The following is a 17,088-nucleotide window of genomic DNA, read 5'->3' on the forward strand; positions in this document are numbered from 1 at the left end:
ATCGGTTTCATTCCTCACTTCCTCCAACTCCGAAAGTCCAAACTCAACGAGGCGTTGAGTATGAAGTGGCCAAGATCCTGGACTCACGTCACCGTTACGGTCAACTACAATATCTTATTGACTGGAAGGGTTATGGTCCTGAGGAACGTTCATGGACCAATGCTTCTGATGTCCATGCTCCTGCCTTGGTCCGGAGATTCCATTCCAAGTTTCCTCAAAAGCCAAAGAAGTGTCCTGGGGCCACTCCTAAAGGGGGGGGTGCTGTCACGATCCGGGTATCTGGACGCCATTTCTTACCCATCAGATGCCTCCTAAGGCTGGCTCAGCGCTCCAGGACCGGATCCCATCTGTTATCCTGATGTGTACATTCCTGTATCCTCTCCTGTCACTCTGGGACGCTGTCACAGTAAACGCCATATTACACCTGGCATGGCGTCTCCCGCGGCCTCCGCCGCCGTCCCTGAACTTCTGCATGCAGAGTGTCTGAGTGGCGATTACGTCAGCCGCGGCCTCCGCTGTGTCCGCGTGGTTGGATGTGCATCTGTCAGCCTGGCGCCTCCTGTCTCCGGTGGCCGGCGCCGCCATTACTGTTTTCATTACCACATGGGTTACAAACCAAACTTCCCTCCAGGTGTCTGCATGGGCGCAGCCATCTTGGATTCTGTCAGCTGATCATTTCCACCAATCTGTTCTCAGTATTGATAATCTGCATAATTGCCTAGCCAATCCCTTCCTTGCTGCAGGTATAAATACACTGTGCCTGAGCAAGGAAGGCGTCAGTGCTTTGGTTGTCAAACCTAGTTCCTGTTTGTCTCTCTCCTGTGATTGTCTTCCAGGTTCCAGCTCCTGTCTCAAGACTTCCACCATAGAGACCCGCACCAGCATTCCACCTGCGGTGTAGCCTGACTCTCCAATCCATTGTGGATTCATCTGTTTCCAGCTACAACATTACCTGCTTCCAGCTCAGCTTTCAGCAGAGTACAGCTTCCCTTAAAGGACCGGTGTCCTTTCTACACTTTACCACTCTCCACCGGTATTATTATTTCTCCGCTCTCAAGTTCTACATTTCAGTTCATATTTCATCGCTCCCAAGTTCATCTATTATTTAACTGGTTCCAGCCAGTATCCACTCCGTGCTAACAACAGTCTGGTTCCAGCCAGTATCCACAGCAGCTGTTTTACCTTCAGCAACCCAGCTTTTCCTGGAACACCAGCTGGCACAGTCCTGGGTTATCTCCATTGCTACAGTCGGGCCTGGTAAGGACTTTCCATCTAGAAGATCATAAGAACTATCTCACACTACCAGTGCCCTGTGGCTCCTGCCATCCTGTAGTACCCAGGAACTGTATTTATTATTTGCTGACTTTTACGTTTTTTTTTACTGCTGCTGTGTTGCGGAGTTGTCATAATAAACATCATTGACTTTTATCCAAGTTGTCGTGGTCACGCCTTCGGGCAGTTATTATTCATGTTACTTACATGTCCAGGGTTCTGATACAACCTCCCAGGTTCCGGTACATCTCAGCCCCTACAACTGAGGCTGCCTCCCGTCAGCTCAGGCCCTCAGTTGTGACACTCTCCCTTTAGAATGTTAGCTCTCACGAACAGGGACCTCTTCTCTCATGTGCTTTTCCTTCTCTAAAGCTGGCCATACACTAAAACGATTTTCCGTACGAATGCACGATTTCGACGCCTCATACGATGCATCATGTACACATCCTACATTTTTGGGATACAATTATGATGTGATGGGCGGTCCCACGGGTCGAATGTTGCATCGTCTGATCATATGTGCAGCACATATGATCAGGCGATCTGGGTAGCGGTGAATTATAGGCCGTACGATAGACCATATGGTACAAAGTCTGACCTTACGATATTATACACCTGGGAGCTTCAGTGGGAAATCGAAGATGGCTCACATCTAATGCTGGTCGTCCTGATGTATGGCTAGCATAACCATTGTGTACTCCATGCTTCCTATAGCGGCATCTAATCCTCGGTTTCTGCCACCCTGATGATAATTTCAGTGTCATGTCCCCTGATGCAGAAATGTTTATATACCATGTACCTGTCCTGCATTGTCTTGTACTGTAAGTCATTTTTTTGTTTTGCTCATTTGTTTAAAGGTCCATACACATTAGACGACATCGCTCTATGAGCGACGTTATCTAATGTTTCCCCTCCCTGGCCGGGCGGTCGGCGGCCGCCCGTACACACTGAGCAATATGACCGCTCATATCGCTCAGTGACGTCACGCAGCGGCTGGCCATGCATGCAGCTCCTGGACGACAGTCCAGAGCGAGCATGCATGCACTGCCAACAGCGACGGTCATTGCCAACCTGCGGGGCCGCTCATCGATCATCACTGGTGGCATACACACTGGCCGAGAAAATGAGCAACGTTGCTCAGGAAGGGGGAAAATGAGTGAATGCTCATTTTCTCAGCAAGTGTGTATGCACCTTTAGGCATTGCTGCACCCTTGTGGTGCCATTTAAATAAATAAATAATAATATAGAGTACCATACATTACTCCATCTTTATAATGTAATCTCGATAGTAGCACCACAAACAACAATAGGGTAAATATGCTCCAAATGCCAACTAATAAAAGGAACAATAACAAAAATCTTCTTTTGTGTTTCTAACTTTTTATCAGGGTTGTTTGTAAATTCCTACAAGTTTATTGTAAGTGTGTCAGCTGGAGAGGTGAGTAATATGTATAATTAGTTCAAAACAAAAATGAAATAACACCAACAACGCGACTCTTGAAGGAATTAATGGAAAAGGGAAGGAAACTATAGCAACAACTGTACGTTGAAATGAAAAATAAATAAATAAATAAAAATAAATAAATAAAAAAGATCTACATATTTCCATAGCTCACTAACAGGTTTAATACATACTTTATATATATTTGATTAAACTTAATTATGGAAAATATGTGAAATATGGAATTGAGACATCAATCTATTTTATTTTGGTTAGTATTATTTTGTATTAATTTATATTTAAGTGTGTCATACCGCCTTTTTTGAAAGTCCTTATTGCCAGGCCAGTAATTGGGTAATGCCTGCTGTCATTACAGCCCGTATGGGCTGGCAGAGATGCCCTCTGACAAATACAATTTTATCTTATCTATTTCAGATTGTTGAAGATATGCACCACCCAAACTTTGATGACTCCAAAAAAGTTTTTAATTGATAAGAAACTATAAGACATTTAGATGTTTATCAGTTTTTAAGATTCCAGTTGAATTGTGGTCGAAAATATGTCTAATTATCATTGCTATAAAGATCTTTCTAACCCATTTACTTGTGAGCTGGGGATTTCATATAACATGAATCAATAACGTTTAGCAGTAGTTTGAGGCCTCCCATGATCCCTCGTTTTCCTACAGTGTAAAATAATTATCCCTTATTGCAGTGTTTCCCAACCTCAGTCCTCAAGGTACAGTAACAGTCCAGGTTTTAATGATATTCATGCTTGAGCACAGATAGTTAAATCAAAATAACTAAGGTACTAATTAAGTCACCTGTGCTCAAGTATGGCTATCCTTAATACCTGGACCATTAGTGTGCCTTGATGACTGTGGTTAGGAATCTCTGATGTTTGCATTACTATCATTTGGCAGCTGAAAAATTAATATATAGTTTGTATCTGCAGGTATTTTGATTACCAGTTGTGTATTATATATTACCATTAATGTTATTTATTATTTATTTATTACCAGTTATTTATATAGCGCACACTTTACAGAGAGTATTTGCCCATTCACATCAGTCCCTGCACCAGTGAAGCTTACAATCTATATTCCCTACCACATGTACACACATTCACACAAGGGTTAATTTTGTTGGGAGCCAATTATCCTACCAGTATATTTTTGGACTGTGGGAGGAAACCGGAGTACCCGGAGGAAACACACGCAAGTACGGGGAGAATATACAAACTCCACACAGTTAGGGCCATGGTGGGACTCAAACCCATGACCTCAGTGTTGTGAGGCAGTAATGCTAACCATTACACCATCTGTGCTGTCAATGTTTTAGACTTCTATTGAGCGATACCACTAGAAGAACCAGGGCCGGTTCTTGGGCGCTGTGCGCCCCGGGCGACAATAGGGGGCGTGGCTTCGTACAGGGGGCGTGGTCATTTACGCCCCCTGTACAGACTGAAATGATGTGCGGTGCGCAATGATGTCATCACGCACCGCACAGCAAAGGTCCTCTCCACGAAGGGAAACCAGACGCGTAGCGTCTAGTTCCCTTCGTGGAGAGGACCTTTGCTGTGCAGTGCGCGATGACGTCATCGCGCACCGCACAGTAAAGGACCTCTCCACGAAGGGAAACTAGACGCGTACGCGTCTAGTTTCCCAATCCCTTCACAGCGGCAGCGGGGGGTAACGGGCAGCGGGGGGCACAGCAGCAGCGGATCTTGCCCTGGTGCGGCGCCCTCCGGACGGCGCCCTGCGCCCTCCGGAAGGCGGCACCCCGGGCAAAAGTCCTGCTTGCCCGTGGCAAGATCCGCTACTGAGAAGAACCTAAGTGATCTCCTTGGGTGTCAGGATTTAGGGGTTATCTACTAAACACATAGAGCCCCCCGCACTGTACCTGACTTTAACATGAAGTGGCAGTGGATGGAAACTTCTTATATGTGAAGCTTCTGCTCCTCCATGTTAGCAATGGTTGTGTAACACTGGGCTATGGTGTCACAGCTCAGTGCAATACTCTCAGGTTGAGAGGAGAAGAAAGTGCCGCAACCACGCTCCACACAAGTAAAGATGCAGGAAAGGTTTGTGGTGTCAGACCAGTATTGGAGACCCGGAAGGTAGGCCATGGAGAGGGGTGACCTGCTTTGGGTGCCATGAACGTCTAGCCAGCCTGTGTTTGAGGCTACACAATGGCAAAACTATTGTTAGACATATCTGGTAATAAAATGCACATAAGGCTGATTCAGATTTGGTTGGAATTGCTATCGCTGCTGCTTAAATAGAAGCATCAGCAGCGATATCACTAATATGGTAATGCAGCAGGAGGAGTTATGACTCCTGCTGTATTACTGATTCGAAAATCCCCGGCACCACTGGTGGCTTGCGGCAGCCATGGGGACTGCTTGCCACCGATTGCAGAGGCCAGGAAGTCTCTGTGCACCAGCGGAGATTCCTGGCCTCTTCCCTACCCCTATACAGCGGCGACATGCCTCCATTTTTACAAACAAGCCTGTCGCCGCCCCCCCCTACCCCTAAACAGCATCAGCCTGTCAATCCCTGACAGTATGATGCCATCTCTGAGTCCTGTGTTGCAGGACCATTGCGCGTGCATAGAACAGATACTACGCATGCTCAAAGTACCGATAATCGGTACTTTGTGACAGACACCGCTACTGCGTCCACATCTGAATCACTCCCACAGTACTTTCATTAATCTAATTTGCATTGGATGTATAATTTCTATTCTGATTGGTTACTTTTGGTTATAACACATTTTTTCACTATATAATCAGATAAATGTTGTCATTGTACATGTTCCCCATAATACCAGTAAATGACTTTGAATTTTTAAAACAGCAGCAAAATATTTTAACTCCTAAATGCCAACAACTGCAAAGTTCAGAAATAGAGGTTGCAAATTAAAATATGACACTGCCCTTCTAAAGTGATAGAAATAACTGATGTACACAGTCGGAAATTGTTCTTTTGTGCTCTCGCACACAGAAACAATTTAAATTGAATTTAAATTTTACTTTAATATTGTAAACTTTTGGCGTGTGAACTTTAGAGGGCATACAGTTCGTCCATAAAGTTTTTGCAGTTCCTTAAATACCTCTCTGAAAACAGCAAAATACAGGATGTTTCATGATCAAAAATATTTATTAAAATCCATTAAAAATCTATATTTACAAAAAGTGCATGGACATTCCATAATTATATTACAAACTATTTACTTAAACCTTTCCAAATGACACAGTATTCGAGAATAAAATCCATTATTAAATATCATTACATGAGTGCAAATGTCATTTATTCCAACTCTTTCCGTGGTATCAAATGACTTAAAAGAAATATTACACTGTTGTTTGGATATATGATAGGGACATGTAACACGGATCTCATTTATCCTGGATTTGCGGAGTTAATGTTTCTTTCACTATAAGGAACTGTGACTCCCGGTGACATCTCTTCAGCTTGGCGCGGCGGTTTTGAAACCAGATCTGAATTAAAACAAAGGCATATGTGTTTTAATTACAAGATATCAAATTTGCACATTGTGATCAAAGCATAATATAATTCAATTATAAAACAGCTCACTTTAAAGTTGAATTATTAGTAATGGATTAATATTGTTAATTATATACAGCTAGGAGGTTGGGCAGATGCTAAGGATGGACTGAGAGGGTCATCCATGGATCAAAGAAGTAAGTTGTTATTAAGACCAAAATGAGTGATGACATGAAAGGAACATCTGTCCACCCCCTGGACCCATCTGTGGTCAATTCTTACTGAGACAGGTATAGACACTGGAGGGGATAATCTGTAGAAGTTGAGGAATGCCTCATATATGCCTCAAATTTACTTTAGGCTTGCAATTCTCTCTAATCTATTTCACCTAATATGATACTGTGATTGTATGCACTGTTTCCTCCTCTTCTTATGTGAAAAGTGGGCGTGGCTCAGTTATCTCGATAATAAAATGTCACTTTTATAGCATATACACAATGCAGTTGTTCTTTTTTAAATGGATCTTGTCCTACTGAATCAGCATGTCATAGAAAGTTGGAATTTATCATACCTAGGGCGGGATGTATTAACATACATCGCCGCCCCTCGCCGGTTACCGCAGCGATGTTGATCGCATATGTACTAACATATGCGATCAACATCGCGATGCGGTGACGGAGGCTCCCCGCGATACCTGTTAGGTGGTCTGCGGGGGGTCTCCGTCACCTCCTAGGGGTCCCCACACTGGCTAGACTCCCCCGGCGCCTCCTCCTCCCCCCTGCAGCCGGAAGGACGTCCAGCTGCGTTGCTAGGGGGAGGAGGAGACTACCTTGCGGGTCCAGGGCAGCCTGGAGGAAGGTAAGCCGGGGGGGAGGCATCTGCGGCGATGTCGGCGGGTTGCGGCGGTCGACGAAAAGAAGCCCATAGGCTTCTATAGGGTATCGCCATCCAGAGATGGCGATACCCTTGATGCCGAAAACGTGGCGGTAGGGTGTTTGTAAATATGAAAATGCTGTAAAACCCCCGTTTTCGGGGGTTTTACCGCATTTTTGCTTTAGTACATCCCACCCCTAAAGATAATTACGAAGAAAAGATAGAAAAAGCCCATTACCCTATTTTCACTTTTATAGATCCCCCCCCTTCAAAGGATATTAAAAAAATCTATCTTTAGAATAAACACAGGATGTAAATATCTTCTATCTAGAATTTAGGATAAGAATGCAGAAGTTTGTGAGACATCAAGTCATCTCTCAAGAAATAAATATGAATATTAATGATATCATCAATGGAACATAAATGCACCAGTTGGTACATGGCTTTAGCAAATCAATATTTAGGGCGGTATCCAATTAGCCACTGTGTTTTTCTGCAGGTAATGGATTCGCCGGGGGCTATCCAATTAGTCCTGATGCCCGGCACTTATGGTGGATCATGATTTGCGTGCCTCTGGCCCGATAACCAACCCTCAGAGCCACAATAACACATAGGTCCCGGAACTTATCCCGGATCCCATGTATTTTTGGCTGAAAAATGTGATATAATTGGATAGCCTGATAATGAGCATCGAGTTAATAATCACGATATTAGCCCGTTTTTAATGTGGATAATAGGATACCACATCTAATGAAAATACATGTTCAAAGAAAGTGTTTATTTCTGGTAAAATATTCCTGAACCCCAAGGAAAATCTAAATCACACATGTAAGAGGGATTGGAAACTAACATTGTTCTAGATAAAATCAGATATTCAGGAAGTAAGAAATCAAAGTAAATTCCAAATTTCTGTTTTGTAAAAATGAGACTGACACTAAAGAGAGGTCGGTAAATTGATAAAAAAAATTTTTTTTAAACATTAAAGGACACTATGCAAAATAGGAACTATGAAGTTTTATGTGATACATGTTTATACAGTAGATCAGTGGTTCCCAAACTGGGTGCCATGGCACCCTTGGGTGCCTCGGGACACTTGCAGGGGTGCCGAGGGCTGGTAGTCCAGGACCTATTTAAATGATTTATGGTCAATGTAATAGGCAAATCCAGTGCTGGTGGCTGCCATTCATAAAATATGTGGACAAACAGAAGCGAACTTGTCCCTCACCACATAACTGAACTGAAGGAAGACATATAAACACAACTTATTTAATTAAAAAAAAAATTCTGAATATCCCCAAAACAAACTTTTGGCCTAGGGGTGCTGTGTAAAACATTCTGATACTCTAGGGTGCTGTGACTCAAAAATGTTTGGGAACCACTGCGGTAAATCAATAGTTGCAAGTCTAAACATATAGTCGTTTCTATGTACATTATGCACATAAATGTCTTACCTGAATTCTGTCTTCATCTAAAGACAACTTGTTGGCAAGCTCTTCTCTGACATCAATTCCGGGGTATGAATTGATTTGGAACACATTCTCCAAAACTTCAATCTAAATAAAACAAAATAATTATTTTAGTTAGATAAAGATATAAGATAGATAGATAGATAGATAGATAGATAGATAGATAGATAGATAGATAGATAGATAGATGAGAAATACACTCACCTGACTTCTAGTAAATGCAGTTCTGGGTCTCCTTCCTCTATACCAGCTCAGTTCTCTTTTATAAGTCAGACGTTCAGTCGTCGAGCAGCACTTTTCATAGCGGACAGCTGTTTCCTTGTCCAGTGAATGGCTCACTGTATGCATTTGTAAAGGTATGTCATAGCTGATAATAGGGAGTCTCCAGCAATGAGTATCAAATCCTGCTAAAATTATAAAATACATAATCAGTTTTGTAGACTGTGCTTTCTATGGATGTGTGCCAAAGTTTCATTCTGTTACTTCCACTATCTATCATTTAAAAGTGTGTTGGCACATCAGTGAAAACCCTGGTAATAACACAAGCACCCGTAAATGTTTACACCACAAATGATGTCGCACCTGATAACATGAAAAGTAAGTGGATCAAACCTGGCCTAAGGGTTACAAAGAACTTACCAGATCTCTTTGCTGAGCCCTGTATACTGTAGGGTAGCACATTGCAGTCTCTTGTTTTTAGAAGATGTGATAAGGATAATAAGATTCTAAGCAACATACATATTAGATTTCATGCATTGAGCTTCTAACTGGTAACTGACAAAGATTAGACTGTACCATGATAGCGGAACTTACCTCTACTGCAGTAATCATCCATCCATGGCCTGTAGTGTCTGCTAGCAGACGAGCTAAAGTCCCTTTTCTTGTTCAGCCCAAGTATGCTTTCTATGGAAAATGAGCAGGTTGATGGTCTGTTTTCTGCAAGACAGGACAGTTTCTGGAGATCTGCTGACCTCCTTGGGCTGTTCTCACCCAAAGACATTGTCCCAATCTTCATGCAGATCCTACAACACCGGAATGCTTGTGGCTCAGCCTTGTGGCCCTCCTTATAGCTGTGTTAACAAGGGGGCCGGATTTACAACCCTCATTAATTAAAATCTTTCATTAGAAAGTCTTAGCATCTCAATGAAGACTCTCCCACCAAGAGGCAAGAGGAGTTAATTGTTTATTTGTTTGGCAAGTAATTAGAAGCTAATGGGGACACTAGGGGGGGTCACCTAGAGGGACAGTGTTATCTTTCCCAGCCAGAAGATCTGTACTTTCTCCAGCAGATGAGCCAAGACTTTTAACTCCTCTTTTATTTGAAACCATTAATGTATAAAATAGTTTTTTTTTATTCCTAATTTTTCAATTTCAGACTCGACTCATTTAAACCGAGCAGTATTGTGGAAAACCACTCAAGTAGTACGTAATCTCATTTAGTAGGTTTTTTTTTTCCAAGGAAATAAAATAAAGAAAGAAAGCTCTTAATGCTATTAGGCAAATCCTGCTGAAAATGCAGCATTTATTTCAGATGATTATTTAGTGGGTAATGTGGTCAGTAAACGAACAATAGCTTTTGGCACAAGGCACCTTACTCCATGCTGGCAACGTTGTTGAAAACAGTGTAATTGTTTTTTAAGGACCTGGATTAGCAGTGTGGGGCGGCGGCATCCGGTATTTTAAATGATAATGTGGTCGTTTATTTACCAATTAGCACTATTAATTCAGGTGGATTGGATGCTGGGACGTTAGCAATCAATTAGCGTTTAGCTACTTGTGGTTGAATCTGAAATGAGTTCCTAATGATGCCTTTTCTAAGAAGACAAAGGGGTTAATTTAGTGATTTGCGCAGGTCGGTTCTGAAGACAGATCTTGCACATTTTCACACTGGAGCCGAGCGCGTGTATCTGTTGGTGATGCAGAACCATGCGCAGCTCAGTTGTGGCTGAAGGAGTGTAACTGGGTGATAAATGGGTCATGCAGACAAAGTTCAGTGGGGGCATGTCAACAGAATTGCGCTCTCTGCAGAGTTGTGTGTACACGAAGATAAGACTGTTTTCAGATGGGTCTCTTGCAAACACTGATGATAATGAAGAGTACGAAACCAATGGAAAGTGGCGGTGCAGGCGTAGAGTTGCATACAAGTCAGCATGCAGGCGTAGAGCTGCATACAAGTCAGCATGCAAGCGAACATTCTCCATTTATTTTTGGGCACGTAATATGGGAGCAATTATGTCCGACTTGAATTCGGCCCTGGCACAGCCCCATAATGTCATTTGCACATAATGTAATCATGCAGGTAATTGTATAACTATCAAAAAATGATGAACGTATGTATTTTGGGGAAAATGTATCATACCTTAGAGATGAAGTGGAAAACTTACCAACAGCATCCAATAATCAGCTTCTTGTTCCAGTTTTTCAAGTATATAAAATGACAGTTAGAAGCAGTATAAAATAAAGCCATGTGTGCACACTCAGTAGACAGCTGCAGGCAGTGGCTCAGGTGTGTGTGTGTGTGTGTGTGTGTGTGTGTGTGTGTGTGTGTGTGTGTGTGTGTGTGTGTGTGTGTGTGTGTGTGTGTGTGTGTGTGTGTGTGTGTGTGTGGGGGCAGTGCAGGTACTGTTTACTAGAGATGAGCGCCGGAAATTTTTCGGGTTTTGTGTTTTGGTTTTGGGTTCGGTTCCGCGGCCGTGTTTTGGGTTCGACCGCGTTTTGGCAAAACCTCACCGAATTTTTTTTGTCGGATTCGGGTGTGTTTTGGATTCGGGTGTTTTTTTCAAAAAACCCTAAAAAACAGCTTAAATCATAGAATTTGGGGGTCATTTTGATCCCAAAGTATTATTAACCTCAAAAACCATAATTTACACTCATTTTCAGTCTATTCTGAATACCTCACACCTCACAATATTATTTTTAGTCCTAAAATTTGCACCGAGGTCGCTGTGTGAGTAAGATAAGCGACCCTAGTGGCCGACACAAACACCGGGCCCATCTAGGAGTGGCACTGCAGTGTCACGCAGGATGGCCCTTCCAAAAAACCCTCCCCAAACAGCACATGACGCAAAGAAAAAAAGAGGCGCAATGAGGTAGCTGACTGTGTGAGTAAGATAAGCGACCCTAGTGGCCGACACAAACACCGGGCCCATCTAGGAGTGGCACTGCAGTGTCACGCAGGATGGCCCTTCCAAAAAACCCTCCCCAAACAGCACATGACGCAAAGAAAAAAAGAGGCGCAATGAGGTAGCTGACTGTGTGAGTAAGATAAGCGACCCTAGTGGCCGACACAAACACCGGGCCCATCTAGGAGTGGCACTGCAGTGTCACGCAGGATGGCCCTTCCAAAAAACCCTCCCCAAACAGCACATGACGCAAAGAAAAAAAGAGGCGCAATGAGGTAGCTGACTGTGTGAGTAAGATAAGTGACCCTAGTGGCCGACACAAACACCGGGCCCATCTAGGAGTGGCACTGCAGTGTCACGCAGGATGGCCCTTCCAAAAAACCCTCCCCAAACAGCACATGACGCAAAGAAAAAAAGAGGCGCAATGAGGTAGCTGACTGTGTGAGTAAGATAAGCGACCCTAGTGGCCGACACAAACACCGGGCCCATCTAGGAGTGGCACTGCAGTGTCACGCAGGATGGCCCTTCCAAAAAACCCTCCCCAAACAGCACATGACGCAAAGAAAAAAAGAGGCGCAATGAGGTAGCTGACTGTGTGAGTAAGATAAGCGACCCTAGTGGCCGACACAAACACCGGGCCCATCTAGGAGTGGCACTGCAGTGTCACGCAGGATGTCCCTTCCAAAAAACCCTCCCCAAACAGCACATGACGCAAAGAAAAATGAAAGAAAAAAGAGGTGCAAGATGGAATTGTCCTTGGGCCCTCCCACCCACCCTTATGTTGTATAAACAGGACATGCACACTTTAACCAACCCATCATTTCAGTGACAGGGTCTGCCACACGACTGTGACTGAAATGACGGGTTGGTTTGGACCCCCACCAAAAAAGAAGCAATTAATCTCTCCTTGCACAAACTGGCTCTACAGAGGCAAGATGTCCACCTCATCATCATCCTCCGATATATCACCGTGTACATCCCCCTCCTCACAGATTATCAATTCGTCCCCACTGGAATCCACCATCTCAGCTCCCTGTGTACTTTGTGGAGGCAATTGCTGCTGGTCAATGTCTCCACGGAGGAATTGATTATAATTCATTTTAATGAACATCATCTTCTCCACATTTTCTGGATGTAACCTCGTACGCCGATTGCTGACAAGGTGAGCGGCGGCACTAAACACTCTTTCGGAGTACACACTTGTGGGAGGGCAACTTAGGTAGAATAAAGCCAGTTTGTGCAAGGGCCTCCAAATTGCCTCTTTTTCCTGCCAGTATAAGTACGGACTGTGTGACGTGCCTACTTGGATGCGGTCACTCATATAATCCTCCACCATTCTTTCAATGGTGAGAGAATCATATGCAGTGACAGTAGACGACATGTCCGTAATCGTTGTCAGGTCCTTCAGTCCGGACCAGATGTCAGCATCAGCAGTCGCTCCAGACTGCCCTGCATCACCGCCAGCGGGTGGGCTCGGAATTCTGAGCCTTTTCCTCGCACCCCCAGTTGCGGGAGAATGTGAAGGAGGAGATGTTGACAGGTCGCGTTCCGCTTGACTTGACAATTTTCTCACCAGCAGGTCTTTCAACCCCAGCAGACTTGTGTCTGCCGGAAAGAGAGATCCAAGGTAGGCTTTAAATCTAGGATCGAGCACGGTGGCCAGAATGTAGTGCTCTGATTTCAACAGATTGACCACCCGTGAATCCTTGTTAAGCGAATTAAGGGCTCCATCCACAAGTCCCACATGCCTAGCGGAATCGCTCCGTGTTAGCTCCTCCTTCAATGTCTCCAGCTTCTTCTGCAAAAGCCTGATGAGGGGAATGACCTGACTCAGGCTGGCAGTGTCTGAACTGACTTCACGTGTGGCAAGTTCAAAGGGCATCAGAACCTTGCACAACGTTGAAATCATTCTCCACTGCGCTTGAGACACGTGCATTCCACCTCCTATATCGTGCTCAATTGTATAGGCTTGAATGGCCTTTTGCTGCTCCTCCAACCTCTAAAGCATATAGAGGGTTGAATTCCACCTCGTTACCACTTCTTGCTTCAGATGATGGCAGGGCAGGTTCAGTAGTTTTTGGTGGTGCTCCAGTCTTCTGTACGTGGTGCCTGTACGCCGAAAGTGTCCCGCAATTCTTCTGGCCACCGACAGCATCTCTTGCACGCCCCTGTCGTTTTTTAAAAAATTCTGCACCACCAAATTCAAGGTATGTGCAAAACATGGGACGTGCTGGAATTTGCCCATATTTAATGCACACACCATATTGCTGGCGTTGTCCGATGCCACAAATCCACAGGAGAGTCCAATTGGGGTAAGCCATTCCGCGATGATCTTCCTCAGTTGCCGTAAGAGGTTTTCAGCTGTGTGCGTATTCTGGAAAGCGGTGATACAAAGCGTAGCCTGCCTAGGAAAGAGTTGGCGTTTGCGAGATGCTGCTACTGGTGCCGCCGCTGCTGTTCTTGCGGCGGGAGTCCATACATCTACCCAGTGGGCTGTCACAGTCATATAGTCCTGACCCTGCCCTGCTCCACTTGTCCACATGTCCGTGGTTAAGTGGACATTGGGTACAACTGCATTTTTTAGGACACTGGTGAGTCTTTTTCTGACGTCCGTGTACATTCTCGGTATCGCCTGCCTAGAGAAGTGGAACCTAGATGGTATTTGGTAACGGGGGCACACTGCCTCAATAAATTGTCTAGTTCCCTGTGAACTAACGGCGGATACCGGACGCACGTCTAACACCAACATAGTTGTCAAGGCCTCAGTTATCCGCTTTGCAGCAGGATGACTGCTGTGATATTTCATCTTCCTCGCAAAGGACTGTTGGACAGTCAATTGCTTACTGGAAGTAGTACAAGTGGGCTTACGACTTCCCCTCTGGGATGACCATCGACTCCCAGCAGCAACAACAGCAGCGCCAGCAGCAGTAGGCGTTACACGCAAGGATGCATCGGAGGAATCCCAGGCAGGAGAGGACTCGTCAGAATTGCCAGTGACATGGCCTGCAGGACTATTGGCATTCCTGGGGAAGGAGGAAATTGACACTGAGGGAGTTGGTGGGGTGGTTTGCGTGAGCTTGGTTACAAGAGGAAGGGATTTACTGGTCAGTGGACTGCTTCCGCTGTCGCCCAAAGTTTTTGAACTTGTCACTGACTTATTATGAATGCGCTGCAGGTGACGTATAAGGGAGGATGTTCCGAGGTGGTTAACGTCCTTACCCCTACTTATTACAGCTTGACAAAGGCAACACACGGCTTGACACCTGTTGTCCGCTTTTCTGTTGAAATACCTCCACACTGAAGAGCTGATTTTTTTTGTATTTTCACCAGGCATGTCAACGGCCATATTCCTCCCACGGACAACAGGTGTCTCCCCGGGTGCCTGATTTAAACAAACCACCTCACCATCAGAATCCTCCTGGTCAATTTCCTCCCCAGCGCCAGCAACACCCATATCCTCCTCATCCTGGTGTACTTCAACATCTTCATCTTCAATCTGACTATCAGGAACTGGACTGCGGGTGCTCCTTCCAGCACTTGCAGGGGGCGTGCAAATGGTGGAAGGCGCATGCTCTTCACGTCCAGTGTTGGGAAGGTCAGGCATCGCAACCGACACAATTGGACTCTCCTTGTGGATTTGGGATTTCGAAGAACGCACAGTTCTTTGCGGTGCTTTTGCCAGCTTGAGTCTTTTCAGTTTTCTAGCGAGAGGCTGAGTGCTTCCATCCTCATGTGAAGCTGAACCACTAGCCATGAACATAGGCCAGGGCCTCAGCCGTTCCTTGCCACTCCGTGTGGTAAATGGCATATTGGCAAGTTTACGCTTCTCCTCCGACAATTTTATTTTAGGTTTTGGAGTCCTTTTTTTACTGATATTTGGTGTTTTGGATTTGACATGCTCTGTACTATGACATTGGGCATCGGCCTTGGCAGACGACGTTGCTGGCATTTCATCGTCTCGGCCATGACTAGTGGCAGCAGCTTCAGCACGAGGTGGAAGTGGATCTTGATCTTTCCCTAATTTTGGAACCTCAACATTTTTGTTCTCCATATTTTAATAGGCACAACTAAAAGGCACCTCAGGTAAACAATGGAGATGGATGGATACTAGTATACAATTATGGATGGACTGCCGAGTGCCGACACAGAGGTAGCTACAGCCGTGGACTATTGTACTGTACTGTGTCTGCTGCTAATATAGACTGGATGATAATGAGATGTAGTATGTATAAAGAAGAAAGAAAAAAAAACCACGGGTAGGTGGTATACAATTATGGATGGACTGCCGAGTGCCGACACAGAGGTAGCTACAGCCGTGGACTACCGTACTGTACTGTGTCTGCTGCTAATATAGACTGGATGATAATGAGATGTAGTATGTATAAAGAAGAAAGAAAAAAAAAACCACGGGTAGGTGGTATACAATTATGGACGGACTGCCGAGTGCCGACACAGAGGTAGCTACAGCCGTGGACTACCGTACTGTACTGTGTCTGCTGCTAATATAGACTGGATGATAATGAGATGTAGTATGTATAAAGAAGAAAGGAAAAAAAACCACGGGTAGGTGGTATACAATTATGGACGGACTGCCGAGTGCCGACACAGAGGTAGCTACAGCCGTGGACTACCGTACTGTACTGTGTCTGCTGCTAATATAGACTGGATAATAATGAGATGTAGTATGTATAAAGAAGAAAGAAAAAAAAACCACGGGTAGGTGGTATACAATTATGGACGGACTGCCGAGTGCCGACACAGAGGTAGCTACAGCCGTGGACTATTGTACTGTACTGTGTCTGCTGCTAATATAGACTGGATGATAATGAGATGTAGTATGTATAAAGAAGAAAGAAAAAAAAACCACGGGTAGGTGGTATACAATTATGGATGGACTGCCGAGTGCCGACACAGAGGTAGCTACAGCCGTGGACTACCATACTGTACTGTGTCTGCTGCTAATATAGACTGGATGATAATGAGATGTAGTATGTATAAAGAAGAAAGAAAAAAAAACCACGGGTAGGTGGTATACAATTATGGATGGGCTGCCGAGTGCCGACACAGAGGTAGCTACAGCCGTGGACTACCGTACTGTACTGTGTCTGCTGCTAATATAGACTGGATGATAATGAGATGTAGTATGTATAAAGAAGAAAGAAAAAAAAACCACGGGTAGGTGGTATACAATTATGGACGGACTGCCGAGTGCCGACACAGAGGTAGCTACAGCCATGGACTACCGTACTGTACTGTGTCTGCTGCTAATATAGACTGGATGATAATGAGATGTAGTATGTATAAAGAAGAAAGAAAAAAAAACCACGGGTAGGTGGTATACAATTATGGACGGACTGCCGAGTGCCGACACAGAGGTAGCTACAGCCGTGGACTACCGTACTGTAC

The 17,088-nt window shown here is 44.6% G+C and overlaps 1 protein-coding gene across 1 annotated transcript; it reads right to left on the bottom strand.

Annotated features, from left to right (window-relative positions):
• Window positions 1-5,994: 5,994 nt before the first annotated feature.
• HESX1 (HESX homeobox 1) lies at window positions 5,995-9,577 on the bottom strand. Its single transcript, XM_063938828.1, has 4 exons — window positions 9,389-9,577; window positions 8,765-8,991; window positions 8,546-8,647; window positions 5,995-6,214 (listed from the first exon to the last, which is right to left on the bottom strand). Exons 1-4 carry the CDS (start codon window positions 9,573-9,575, stop codon window positions 6,113-6,115), a joined length of 618 nt encoding a protein of 205 aa, XP_063794898.1. The 5' UTR covers window positions 9,576-9,577; the 3' UTR covers window positions 5,995-6,112.
• Between the last annotated feature and the right edge of the window lie 7,511 nt (window positions 9,578-17,088).

Source organism: Pseudophryne corroboree, chromosome 9 (genome assembly GCF_028390025.1).
Source record: "Pseudophryne corroboree isolate aPseCor3 chromosome 9, aPseCor3.hap2, whole genome shotgun sequence".
NCBI lineage: Eukaryota > Metazoa > Chordata > Amphibia > Anura > Myobatrachidae > Pseudophryne > Pseudophryne corroboree.

Excerpts from the sequence above, each read along its gene's own strand:
- HESX1 (XM_063938828.1), bottom strand. The coding sequence starts at position 9,575 with ATGAAGATTGGGACAATGTCTTTGGGTGAGAACAGCCCAAGGAGGTCA. Across the intron at positions 8,992-9,388 it reads CTACAGGCCATGGATGGATG|TGATTATGTATTTTATAATT; the intron begins ATTACTGCAGTA and ends AGTCTACAAAAC. Across the intron at positions 6,215-8,545 it reads TAGATGAAGACAGAATTCAG|ATCTGGTTTCAAAACCGCCG; the intron begins GTAAGACATTTA and ends GTTTTAATTCAG.